A 12,904-nucleotide genomic window follows, 5' to 3' on the forward strand; every position below is an offset into this window, starting at 1 on the left:
AGCAAGCTATGAAGAATGTCTACGTTGAAAACAACAGTAGTAGTCCAAGGTTGGACAGAGGAATTGCTCAGACAAAAGGAAACCTGGTGATGAATTGGTAAGGTACAACGGTTGAGAAAAGGAGGAGCGATTGTAAGGAGTGTTAGAAAACAAAATCAGAAGTTGATAGAATGAACTATAAAAAAACAAACTGAAATGCTACCGAAGTTGAGGTGAGAGTGGAAGTAAGCCAAAAGTGAAATTTTGCAAGTGAGCTGCAGAATGACGAGAAATCTTTAAGATCACAAAACAGATGTCAAAGGAAAGACGTGGTGTAGTTAGTATGAATTCTTGAAATGTGCTGAATGGAACCTGGTAGTTAATAGCAATTAGATTAAGTTTCTCTCTTTGTTTTGCTACTCCCCTCCTCCCTACTCCAGGCTTGGGCTCGGTGGGTATATGGGTTCAAATCAACTTTAAACCGTATTCTAAGGCTGGTGTGGTCCAGATTTTACTAGGCTAGAGATGCTTCAGTAGAGCCTAGTGTACCTGATTTTTGTGCCTGCAATTACTGTCATAGTAACATATTTTCTAAGAAACCTTGCTTTCTCAAAAATTAAAGGAGTAACCTAGTCCTTGTAATCTGCACCTCAAACCTGTCAGCCTGAAAATCGGTTGACTTTTTGCTATCTCTCCATGGCCCTGCTGGATCACCCACTCCCTAGCGTTCTTTAAAACCATCGCATGCTTCCACTCAGGCTGAATTCTAGTCGTACAGAGTGCAGTATCTCCTGGAACTGCTATTTTCCTAGCTTACTTGGGCACCTTCTCTGCCCCCTTTTGTTAACTTCAGTTTTCATAGATGAGATTACCCTTTATAATGTGTAAAATATTTTGAAGTAGAGATCATGAAGCCTGTGACAGCAGTTTCTAACAGTGGATAATTTGCAAGTTGTTGATCATTGCTACAGTTAGTAAAGCTGAATGTTGAATAGGAGGACAGAGAATAGACAACCTGAGCAATTCTTAGTTAGATTTTTTTAACATAAATTGCTGAACTGTAAAAGGAGAAAATATATCCAGGCCTACCTCCAAACTCAAGAGTAATAACAAAAACAATATTAACAACAGTGTGCTAATTAAAAAAAAAAAAAAAAAAAGTTCACCAAGAGAGCCAAAACAAACAACAAAAACATCTCTGGCCTAACCAAATCTTCCTTTTACAACCTTGTTCTGTTGGCCATTTTCCCCCCTCTGCCCTCTAATTAATCAATACCAAATAACAGAATTCAAACCATATTCCAAAAATGGTTCCCAAATGAGCTTCGAAGCCAAGCTCCCAAGTCACTACTAAGGATCGAGGGAATCTCTAAAGCTAAGTGGCTACAACGGGAAAGTGCCCACAGACTGCCTACAGATATTTTTTTTCACTTCTGTTTTATTGGTATATTTAGATTGGCATTATGGTCCCACTCATCCCAACTGTGACAAGTCTACTGCTAACTAGATATGCTGTCCTGGAGCCTCATGTTTAAATGGTGTGTAGGCACAAACATTTTACGTACGCCCGTTTCCACACTCACATTGAGATGTATAAAAACTATACTTGATATAATTTTTAAGATGAAATGAATTTAAGTTTGTATTTTACATTAAACAGATAAATTAACTTAATTCAAGTAATGTTTGATAATTAAACATGTGGTGGCACAGCGGTAGCAACGAGCTGGTGGCCCGTCAAGGGATTGTTCCTGCCTTGCGCTGTATGCTTGCTAGGACTGGCGCGACCATTATACTTTAACGACAAAATAATCTACAAGATTAAAGTGGAAATTTCAAAATTAAAGTCAGCATTTGAAACTTTTTTCTTCACTGTGTCCCTATTTATTTATTTTTTATTTTTCTCTGTACCCTAATACGCATGCTTCTGTATGACACTCAGACAGTGAGCTACATCTCTCCTTTTCATGGCGACTGATATCTGACCACTTCTTTTTTTTTTTTATTTTAGGCACTGTGCGACTTTCTGTGACATTCGATCAACTTTCTTTTGTTGCTTATAGCACTGCTTAAGCCAACAAATAGTATGTTTTTCCTTGCCTCCACTTCACATTCTCTGAAATTCTTCTTTTTGTCTGCGTGCTGTTGCCATTGCCTTTTCACAAAATGCTGAACTTAAAGGGCTGTTTATATTGATTTGCGTATTCAAAGGGGCATAATTCTGGGAGGAGTTGGCGTGGGTAACAAGCATGTGCACATGGGGGGGATTTATAGAGCAGAAGTGTGTGGAAGATGGCTTACACACGGTTTTGTGCATCTCATTTTTTTTGTGTATACGCACATTTCCACATTTGTTCGTACGCCATGTTTTAGTGTGAATTCTGCGCACAGAGTTATACATGAGGACCCTGGACTCCTTCTTGCCCTGCCTACAACTGCTCTTTCCACTTAATTATTTCCCTCTCTCCTTTGGTCCTCTGGAATTCTGCAAGGTCTGAGGCCATGTTCAGCACATAAAAGGTCTCCTGCCGTCATTCAGTACATGGTAATCTAGGCTTCTCTGACTCTTGAGACTGACTTTCTCGGACAGTCTTAGTTGTAATGTTTGCCCTTGCTGTTTCTTTATAAATTTGATAACTCCAGTGTGTGTGTATGTCGTGATCCCGGCGATCTCCCCCAACCCACCTATATTGAACTCTTTAAAAGAGTGTGGAGAAAGTGATCTTGAGGTCAGAAATAACAAACATTGAGCAACTGACTGCTACTTCTATTTTGCTATCATTTTTTTTCTTTTAATCTTTTTACATTTCTAAAGCTTTTAAATAAATATGTATAATGTATATGGACATTTGGGTTCAAAAAATCACTTTCAATTTAAGTTTAGCATCTGATTCTTTTATGTTTTAAAATATTGAGAAAAGTAAATTTCAGCATGGTGTGTGTCTGTGGAAACCCACAGTATGTACGACGATAACGTCTGGAAAACACTGGCCAGTCATTTTCAAGCACGTTGCATTGTTTCTTGTGGTGTTGCAGGTTCCAGGCCTGATAGTTTTTGATCCAGTACTTACCTCTATATCCTTCAGAAATCATGTGGCCTATGGCCAACAATAACTGCCTTAGAAATTCATTCATTTAACTGGAATTTTTGCAGTTTGTTCTGTTTAGTTGTAGGACCAGGCCTATTGATATGCAAAATGTTTGTAGCTTTTGAGATAAATAACTTATTTAAATATACATATACACACACTGAGAAACACGCCAATGTGCTTGTGTGTGTGTATTCACACACACTAAGAAATTTTTAAGATAAGATAGCTGGCAGGGTGTTTGCAGGATGATGAAGACAAATAAATGAACACAAACATACACTGGTAGACCTGGAAAGGTTGATGTGGACAGAGGCATTAAATCGCTCCTGTACAATATTTATGTTTATACAGCTTGTCTACTTCATTTGATCCAATGTCTCTACTTTTCAGTTAAACCTTATTTAAGTTGTTCCCTTCATTCTAATTTCCTGTTCATTTTACTGTACATTAATTTGTGTACATAATAAATCTGACTTAATGTAATTAGTTATTATTTATGCACAGTACCATCAGTTGTATTGTTTTGTAAAATCCTCTGTTGAAGGATTTCCTGTGGGATCACTATGGTGAATGTCTTTCTGGACCATTCCATACTGATATTTTGTTTTGTGTCTATTGTTTGGGTTTTCTTCATTTATTATTGAAGTCTTGATAGATAAAAAAAAAAATGTATTTGTCTAAGTCAGTTAAAAGTAAGGAGTTCATATAGCAACATCTGTTGGTATACTGTATAAAAATATAGACTTTTTTGTATATTTTCTGTCTGTTGCTAGTTGTGTGTAAATCCTGGCCTTTTTCATTTTAAATCTTTCATTGTTAAATGGTAGCCTCTGTCAATAAGTAACAATGCATAAGTTCAGCTGTGTTCTGGAACTTGGTTAATTCTTGAGGAAGTTGCAGTATTTGAATTTTTTTTGTTCTGCTGATTCAGACACAAATATCACAAATATCATTTGTTAACTGAATATATTGTAACCACATGAAGCATAATCAAATATAAGTGATATTAGAATGTCATTTATACATGAAAGTAGAATACATTAAACAAAAAATGGTTTGATTCATGTAGTTGAAAAACAAAGGCCAAAATGACTGTTGGTAGGAGAAACTGTTTTCACATACACCATGTTCAAAGTGATATAACAATTGCATAGTTTGGTGTGCTGGGGAGGCAGCATAAAGAAGAGGGACGCCTCACACCTGGACAAACTGGTGAGGAAGGCAGGCTCTATTGTAGGCACGGAGCTGGACAGTTTGACATCTATGGCAGAGCGACGGGCGCTGAGCAGACTCCTGTCAATCATGGAGAATCCACTGCATCCACTGAACAGGATCATCTCCAGACAGAGGAGCAGCTTCAGCGACAGACTGCTGTCATCATCCTGCTCCACTGACAGACTGAGGAGACCCCACACTATGCGACTCTTCAACTCCACCCGGTGGGGTAAACGTTAACATTATACAAAGTTACTGTTTGTTATACCTGCATTGTTATCACTCTTTAATTTAATATTGTTTTTTTTAATCAGTATGCTGCTGCTGGAGTGTGTGAATTATACCTTGGGATTAATAAAGTATCTATCTATCTATCTATCTAAAGAATATAAAAATTGTGTATATAATATTGTGCTTGTGTGTATTCTCTGTACTTAGTGTATTACTTTTACATTTTTGCTGTATCTCTTATGCATGTCACCAGTGAAAGTAGCAAAAATTTATTCTGAAATGCTGTAAGTTATCGCCATAAGTTGGAATGGAATTGAATGACATTTTTGAAAGAAGTACATAATGAAAAATATGTAAATATATAGAAATATGGAAAGTCTTTTCTTAAGAAGCAGTAATTGTTGGCTGCACTGTTGTTGACCATGATGGAGAGCAGTTCATTGTGGAACCTTGCCAGTAAATTATATTGTTAGTAATGTATTGAATTGTGATAATCTGCAGGTGATGCAGCCATTAAAATATTGAAGTTGAAAGAAACAGAATTCTAAAATTTGGTAGGAAAGAAGTTCTTGGAGATTAATCTGAAATTTGAGGGCTTGAGTTTTAGTGTTTTTATTTTTAATCTACATGAAATGTAGGTGTTTATTGTGATTGTCCACATTATATACTATTTTGTAACAAATTGTTGCATGGTTTGCTTTCTACATCTTAGAAATATTGAAAGCTATAAGTGGTTTACAGTCTGCTGGATTTTGAAAAGCTTGTTCTGTAGTGGCGGACTGCTGTAGTGCTTTAGAGTTGAGCTGTTCAGTTTGTTTGTTTACTGTTCTTCAGCTGAAACACAACCCCACGGTAAGAATCCTGTAATTATAACTTTAACATTATTGAAATTGCAGTTCTTTAATCACTGGGTGGTGTTGGAGTTAAATTAGAAACAATTTTAAAACAGTCCTGTGACAAAGTTCTGAGTTACCCTGGCCTGCCTTGCTTTACAGAACTTAATAATGCTATTATTCCTGACACTAAAAAAGTTTCCATTTTAAGTAAAATCATGTCAGTATTAACAAAACTGTTTTGATTACTGCTTTTAAATCCATTTCAAAGACTCTTTATTTTATTGAAGCTTATACTTGTTAATACAATGCTTATTACATCTTCAATAATTACAGCAACTGCAGTGTGAAATGGGACATTTTTGGAGTGTTGATTAGTTATTTTATTATTTTTTGTGTTCCTTTTTTTTTTTTTCTTCAGCTGTCATTAGAAATGTTTAGGAAAAAAAGCTTAACTGTTCTATCAAATACATTTTGTATTGTGGTATAATCTGTTTGGTGATCGTCTGTTGCTGTTTTTAATTATAATTACTTGGGCCACATGCTGCTTAATTTACTAAGTTACAAGAGAATGCTTTTGTTTCAGAGTCAAAGATCTTCTTGCCAGTGGTTGGTGTCTACATCTGTCCTTATTCAACATTAATTGATAGCTCAACAGTTTTTTCGTGATTGCTATGTTTATTACTTAAATATTTTGTAAACTGGCACAGTACTTTTATAGTTACTTGATTTTGTAAAATAAAAGAGTTTAGGCATAAACATGTAGAGATGAATGTTTTTAATCTTTGCTGAAGAAATTGTAATTATCTGTGCATTTTTTCTTTCAGACTTCGCCATGACAGACACTGTGTTTGGAAGCAACACGGATCGCTGGGTGTGTCCCAGTGACAGACAGCTCACCCTCCGAGCCAAGTAAGGAGCTTACTCTTGTCTTCTCACACACACACACACACACACACACGTCCAAGAGATCATTCAGGCTCCGTACTTACCTTTGACATGTACAAGGAAAACTTGCATTCCTGGTGGAGGAAAAAAAACTAATGGAGTGATTGGGAAATTAAGATCCATTCTGTGTGGTGCTGCGGTATCACCCATGCATGGCTGCACTCGGGTCCGAATCTGAATCCTGAGTTGGTTTGTCGTGTGGTGGCTGCGGAAATGCACTGTATCAGTGCCCGCTCCTAACCTCCTCCTGCGCACATATGAAAAGTGAAAAGAAAATAATCTGTTACACAAAACCTATTGGACCAAACATTTTAAAACTGTTAAGATTTTTTTTCATACTGTAGGGAGCACTTATTTTGGCCCCTGTCAATTTTCAAATGTTTTCACTGTTATTCCTACATTTGTATGTTTTTCTCTTCCCATTTCAATAGTCGCCATCAACTTACTATGTAACCAAAAGCAAGTAAGGGCATCTGCCCGTTCTTCAAGTTTTAAAAAGTCAGTCAGTCAGTCGTTTTTCAACCCGCTATATCCTAAATACAAGGTCACGGGGGGTCTGCTGGAGCCAATCCCAGCCAACACAGGGCGCAAGGCAGGAACGAATCCCAGGCAGTGTGCCAGCCCACCGCAGGACACACACAAACACACCCACACACCAAGCACACACTAGGGCCAATTTAGAATCGCCAATGCACCTAACATGCATGTCTTTGGACTGTGGGAAGAAACCCACACAGACACAGGGGGAGAACATGCAAACTCAACGCAGGGAGGACCTGGGAATATATATGGGAATATATATATATATATATATATATATATATATATATATATATATATATATATATATTTATTATGTGAAGTTCCACTTGGGATTAATAAAGTATCTATCTATCTATCTATCTATCTATCTATCTATCTATCTATCTATCATTATATAGTGCCTTTCACTCTATCTATCTATCTATCTATCTCTCTGTCTGTCTGTCTATATTGACCTTAACTTTTTGTGTTCGATACAACAGAAAATTTTGAATATTTCTATTTATGATTTCCATTATTTTATTTATGGTTATTTCTAATCAATTAATTTGATGTCAGATCAAGTAAAGTTACCCTTGTACGTGATGTGATGTACAGTAGATCTGAACTTGGTAAAAACTGCCATTTAAAAAAAAAAAAATAGTGCAATTTTAAGCAACTAAAGAATTGAAAGTTTGTTTGTTTTTAATTGTTTTACTAAAAAAGATCATTCTGTTTGTCACTTAAATACTTTTGATTGCAAGATTTTATTATGTACATGTATGGAGTATTTGGATATTTCATTTCCTGCATCACAATAATGATTATCGTGCAGATTCTTGAGCCTCCTTATCAAGTGGTGCCTAGAGAAGTCGGCTTCTTTAATGAAGACTGTAAATGCAGTGCGTTCATTGCAGTGCTTTATAGAAGTAAACCATTCAGTTGCACCACTGAGCCAATGTGTCAGTTTTTTAAAGCAAAATATTTAAAGAAGTTTTGATCTGTTGAGAAATATGACTCTGTTCAGAAAAGTATTGTTTTCACTGCCCGTGGTATTGAAAATGAATGGCTCCAGTAGCTCGAGGGTCCTTTCACGTGTTCCTTTTAAAGCAAAAGACATGAGGTCAAATTTTCTGGGAATCCTGCCAACTGTGTGTTCCTCTAATTCATTACTATCATGGATAAAGTGAGACCTCCGAGATAATAAAAACTCATCTATTACATGCAGTGCCTTCACAAAACCTGTGAACCTGCTCTCATAAATACAAGCTGGTGCAGGAAGGAGAATATCAAAGCGCTGTTTATCACAATTTTTTGTTCATTATGTTATACTATAATAAAAAGGTCACATGGCCCCCGCTTTGTTTTGAAATTTGATTCCATGCTTTAAAGTCTATTAGATTGCCTGCAACCTTGACTGGAGCAATTTTTGTTTCCTTTTTTATGTAACTGATTCCTGCCGGCAAGATTGAAAGGGAGAAAGATGCCTGGCAGTGTTTGTTTTAGTTTTTAAAATCACAGTTTGTTATTAATTAATGCTCAATAGTCAAAGTATGTTATAACTTGAAGATCTGATTTCATGTAGTTTCGCTTTTATCATCGGTAAAATGTCAGTGTTTTATTTGCAAAACTAACCATCACAAGGGATTCTTAGACTTCTTAAATAGTGGTAATGCCAAAGATGTGTCTTGCATACTGGATATCTTAAACTCTACTGTACTTTTGAAATTCTTCAATGTGTACCCATTGGAAGTATAACTGAAGCTCAGATTGAGAATTTCAGAAAATCTTCCCTCCATTCTTGTGTACTAAGCCACTTTTTCCACTGCAGGGTCACAGCTTGAATGAGATGCCAGGTTTGTCTTTTGGGCAAACTCGGACACACAATCTAATTCGCTCTTACGTTAAGTTAAATGATTTCCGTCTCGATGTCAAAACTATACCCTGCCTGTTTTCTGGTGTTGTTCTGGTTGCTCTGCTAACCATGTTGACTATTTCTTTTGTTTTCTATTTATTGCATCCTTCACAAACCAAGTGAAAAGGAACAGTAAGTAACACTGTATTTTTCTTGTCTTTTTAAAGAAACTACGTTAAGTTAGAGATAGGGACTTTCTATCAAAAGTTGATGAAGTCATTAAAATTTAAAATCTTTTCTGTTTAATATCTGCTTTGAAATTGTTAAAGGAATCACAACATTCAAGCACAATTGTGTTAACAAGTCGACATTAAGCTTTTGAAGAAAAAAAAAATGTCTTTTTGTAAATAATTAATCGGTGGATTCCTTTCCTAAAAGTAATTTAGAAATATAAGTAGCATCTCTGGTAAAAAAAACTATATTGGAATAGCTAATCCCTTATGTGTGTGCAATGTGACCCATTACTGTTTTTCCTATAGCCGTGTCGTAAATCCCTGCATGAGTCTATAAACCAGGATTCGGAGTATAAAGATATTGGGTGTACCATTTTTAAATAGCAAATCAAATGCAAAATTCAGTTGAATAACTACATATCTTTAGACATAAAGAGCTTTTTTTTCTGTTTTTCTGCAGTGTTTTAATTTTATATTTATTGTTTTGCATAATTAATTTAGGCCTTTATTTTTGATAGGTTTTACACAATTAGAAATTGTGCATGTAAAATAAAGAACAAAGATAATAGGTAGACCTCGACTAGTAGTATACTTGTAACTGCATAATTCTCTGTTTAAAATACAATGTAGTCAACTTGATTATATCTGTTTTCTTCACTTGAGTTATAAGCAATAACAAATACTTTTATTATGGGATTTGGCAATTTCAGTCACTCTATTCAAGGTAGTGACTTCTTAGAGACTAATTAACTATATTTTGCAGTTCCCACATCTAAATGCCTGTATGAAAGCAGCCAGCAAGATCATTTTTATGTTGTGACTGTGAGTAGGGCATTTCACTCGCCTCCTGCTCACAGTGAGCAGTTGAAGTTTACACCTAAGGAGTTCTGTCCGTCAGTTTTACAGATGGCTTTTAGTGTGAATCCTTTTTTTTTTGTCTGATACTTGGATCTAAATTATATGTAGAGACCAGCATTTTTGGCAAGTCGACACACCTTTGATTTCTATGACAGTTCAATCCTCCTAGTAACTGTTCTACCCAGAGTGAAATTGGCTAGTTTTCACACTTGAGTGTTGCACAGTTGGTGTAAGTCTTGATTGTTAATTGTGCATACAAACTAAATAGTTGTGAGGAGTTTATAACACAGTAGGAGAAGGTGGGTGAGATGCTTGAAAGTGTGCTTGTCCACTGAACATAAACTATAATGGTAAGTTGTTGATGGATTTCTGTCCTAGTCATGGATTGTCCATAATGAACACCATCAGATTAGGTCAGGTTGGGGAGCATGCACTGGTACAGGGATCCTGATTGGCAACCACCCAGGCAAACACTGGGTCCAGTATCAACCTCCAGAAAAGACTATCTATCTGCCACAGCCAGGTGTTACGTGTGGGTCTCCTTGGCCTCGTCTGGGTCCTCTAGCCCTCAATAGTGATGATCCTGTGAGCCAAATCACTCTCGTGGACTTGTGCCACATTGCCGCAGTGCTATAACTGATGCTCCCTCACAATGCAGGTAATGTGCTTTATTTGGGACTCCATGAGCAATCACTCATTCGGCACAAAGTCAGACCAGCGGTACCCAAGGATTCTCCAAATTGACACAGTACCAAAGCATTCCAGTCTTTGTTTCAGGTCACTGGATAGTGTTCATGTCTCTCAACTTTACACCAAAACAGGAAGCATCAAGACTCTAAAAACTTGGACCTTCATCCATTTTCCCCACACCCCTTTCCAATGATGTCCTGACCCTCATGCTCTCCCAATTCATCTACTAACTTAATAGGAAGAGTCACCAGAAACATGAATGTCTCTGCCGAGGTATCTAATCCTCTCGACAAAGTCAACACTCTCCCTGCAGACAGACACACTGCTGATGGTTGTGCCCAAGAGGTCATTAAAGGCCTGGATCTTCTTTTTTTTTCCATGACACTAGCAAGCCCAAATAATCAGACTCCATGCACAGTCCCATGAAATCCCCGATCAGAGCCTCCGTTGACTCAGTTCACTTGTGTTTGCGCTCAATGAGAACCCTCAGGGCCAGGATGCAGTTGATGGAAAACTTTTTAGGTGTAAAACCAGACTGCTCTGGTTGGTGAGCAAGTGCTCACAGGTCCTATTAAGGATGACCCCAGCAAGGACCTTACCTGGCACCAAAAGCAGTGTTATCACCCTGTAGTTGCCATAAACCAAGCGATCATCCTTCCCTTTCCAAATAGGGACAAAATGTTCCATTTTCCAGTCAGCTGGGTTGAAGCCCGTCTCCCAAATGGAAGCAAAGATTGCTTGCAATGCCAGGAGGATGACCTTAGCACCAGCCTGGAGAAGTTCACCCTGTATACCATAGATCCCTGCAGCTATCCCTACCCTTAGCTGGTTCACCACCTGTACAATCTCAGTGAGATAGGGTGGTTCACAGCTAATCGGAAGATCAGCCTCAAGAGCCGTGGACCAGAGAGATCCAACATCCTAGCCAGAGGATCAGCTTTAAACAGCTGCTCAAAGTAGCAAGCCCAGCGGGTCACAACTGCAGTGGCATCCATAAGGACTATTCCATCAGCTGCCCTGACTGCAGCATTTCCAAGGAACATATTCGGATTTGCGTAATGCTTTGATTAATCTGTAAGCAGGAAATGGGTCACTAGACTATAGATGGTGTGTTACTTGCTCACAGATTCCTCTAAGAAACACCTCCTTATCTGCCCTTGGAGCCCTTACAGCTGTCTTTCGCAGTTCCCAGTACAGACCAGAGTTGCCATCAAGCTGTGCGCTGTGACTCTTCTCAGTCATATCCAGGATGCTCTGTGATATGAAGCACCTCCTCCTTGAAATACTGGTAACACCAACGCAGCCCTCAGCAGCCTTCAGGGTCTTGTCACTGAAGGTCTTCCACATTACATTAAGATCAGCATTTGCACCCAAGTCTGTAAATTCTTCACAAAAACTGTAAGCAAATTTGTTAGAGACAGCCTGATCTTGGTATCTGGTTTAGTCCAGCTTCATTTTCCTAGGTGGTAGCCTAATGGACCCAAGCTGAATCTTCAGAGTACCAACAACAACTCTGTGGTCGGAATTCACAAGCTAGGTATTTCTGTAGACCTTGCAGTTTTGTAAGACCCTCCAGCGTCTGCCCACGAGGATGTGATTGATCTCCATCACCGCACCACCATTATTGGAGTACCAAATCCAATGATGTGGCTCAGGGCACTGGAACCAGGATCCAGCAATCTGTAGGACATCACCTTTTGAAAAGTCAAGGGGCACTTTAACTATAGTCGCCAGACCCATGGGGACAACATAATCCTCATTGCCAGCCCTGTCAGTGCCAGTGGTCACATTGAAGTCACCTATGACCAGAAGAATGTCACCTCAAGGGCACCCATCAACCACCGAGCGAAGTTCTGAATAAAGAAAGTGCCTTAATCTGATTCTTATAATACGGTCGTTGAAAGGAGTGACACCGGACACCATCGGAAGGAGCCAATCCTGCCACCAACCCCCTGATATCCCTGAAAGCTGGAGGAACGTTTGCTGGGCTGAATGCAGTTCAATGTCATACCCAGGAACACCGTGATCAAACATAAAGAGGCTCATTAATGTACCTGGAACCAGAGCACTTTGGGCTAAAGGTCGATGATAGAATTTTAGGGTTGTCATCTAACATGAGGTCCTATGTTTTGGACACTCCGATGATCACCACTTGGTAGTGATTTGGATTTGAAGTGAGGAGTGTAGGCTGGGTAGACAGGGGAAGCCTAGACAAGCAGTTAGTGTGGGACAGTGTGGCTGAAGTTTCCATTTAAAATTAGTTCAACTCCTGTCTTCAAGAGAATTTCCCACATGTCATGAGTGAGGCCTGGGACAATGAGTTGGTCTTAAGGTAGTTGGAACATCTCATGGCGGCAACCCTAGGATCTGGTATTAAACAGCATTGGTGATGGAAGTAGTCACACTGAAAATTGTGATCTTCAGGGAAATGCCTTTTGTGGGATCTCC

General features: G+C 38.4%; 1 protein-coding gene across 3 annotated transcripts in view; it reads left to right on the top strand.

Annotated features, from left to right (window-relative positions):
• Positions 1 to 12,904, top strand: part of LOC120540989 (rabphilin-3A-like) — a 169,171-nt gene that overhangs the window by 96,677 nt on the left and 59,590 nt on the right. For all 3 annotated transcript variants that reach the window (XM_039772206.1, XM_039772207.1, XM_039772208.1), the window contains 2 exons: positions 6,178 to 6,262; positions 8,856 to 8,867. In XM_039772206.1, coding sequence (XP_039628140.1) covers positions 6,186 to 6,262; positions 8,856 to 8,867 — 89 coding nt within the window. In that variant the 5' untranslated portion in view covers positions 6,178 to 6,185. The remainder of the gene's footprint in view (positions 1 to 6,177; positions 6,263 to 8,855; positions 8,868 to 12,904) is intronic.

Source organism: Polypterus senegalus, chromosome 12 (assembly GCF_016835505.1).
Source record: "Polypterus senegalus isolate Bchr_013 chromosome 12, ASM1683550v1, whole genome shotgun sequence".
In the NCBI taxonomy this organism is placed as follows: domain Eukaryota; kingdom Metazoa; phylum Chordata; class Cladistia; order Polypteriformes; family Polypteridae; genus Polypterus; species Polypterus senegalus.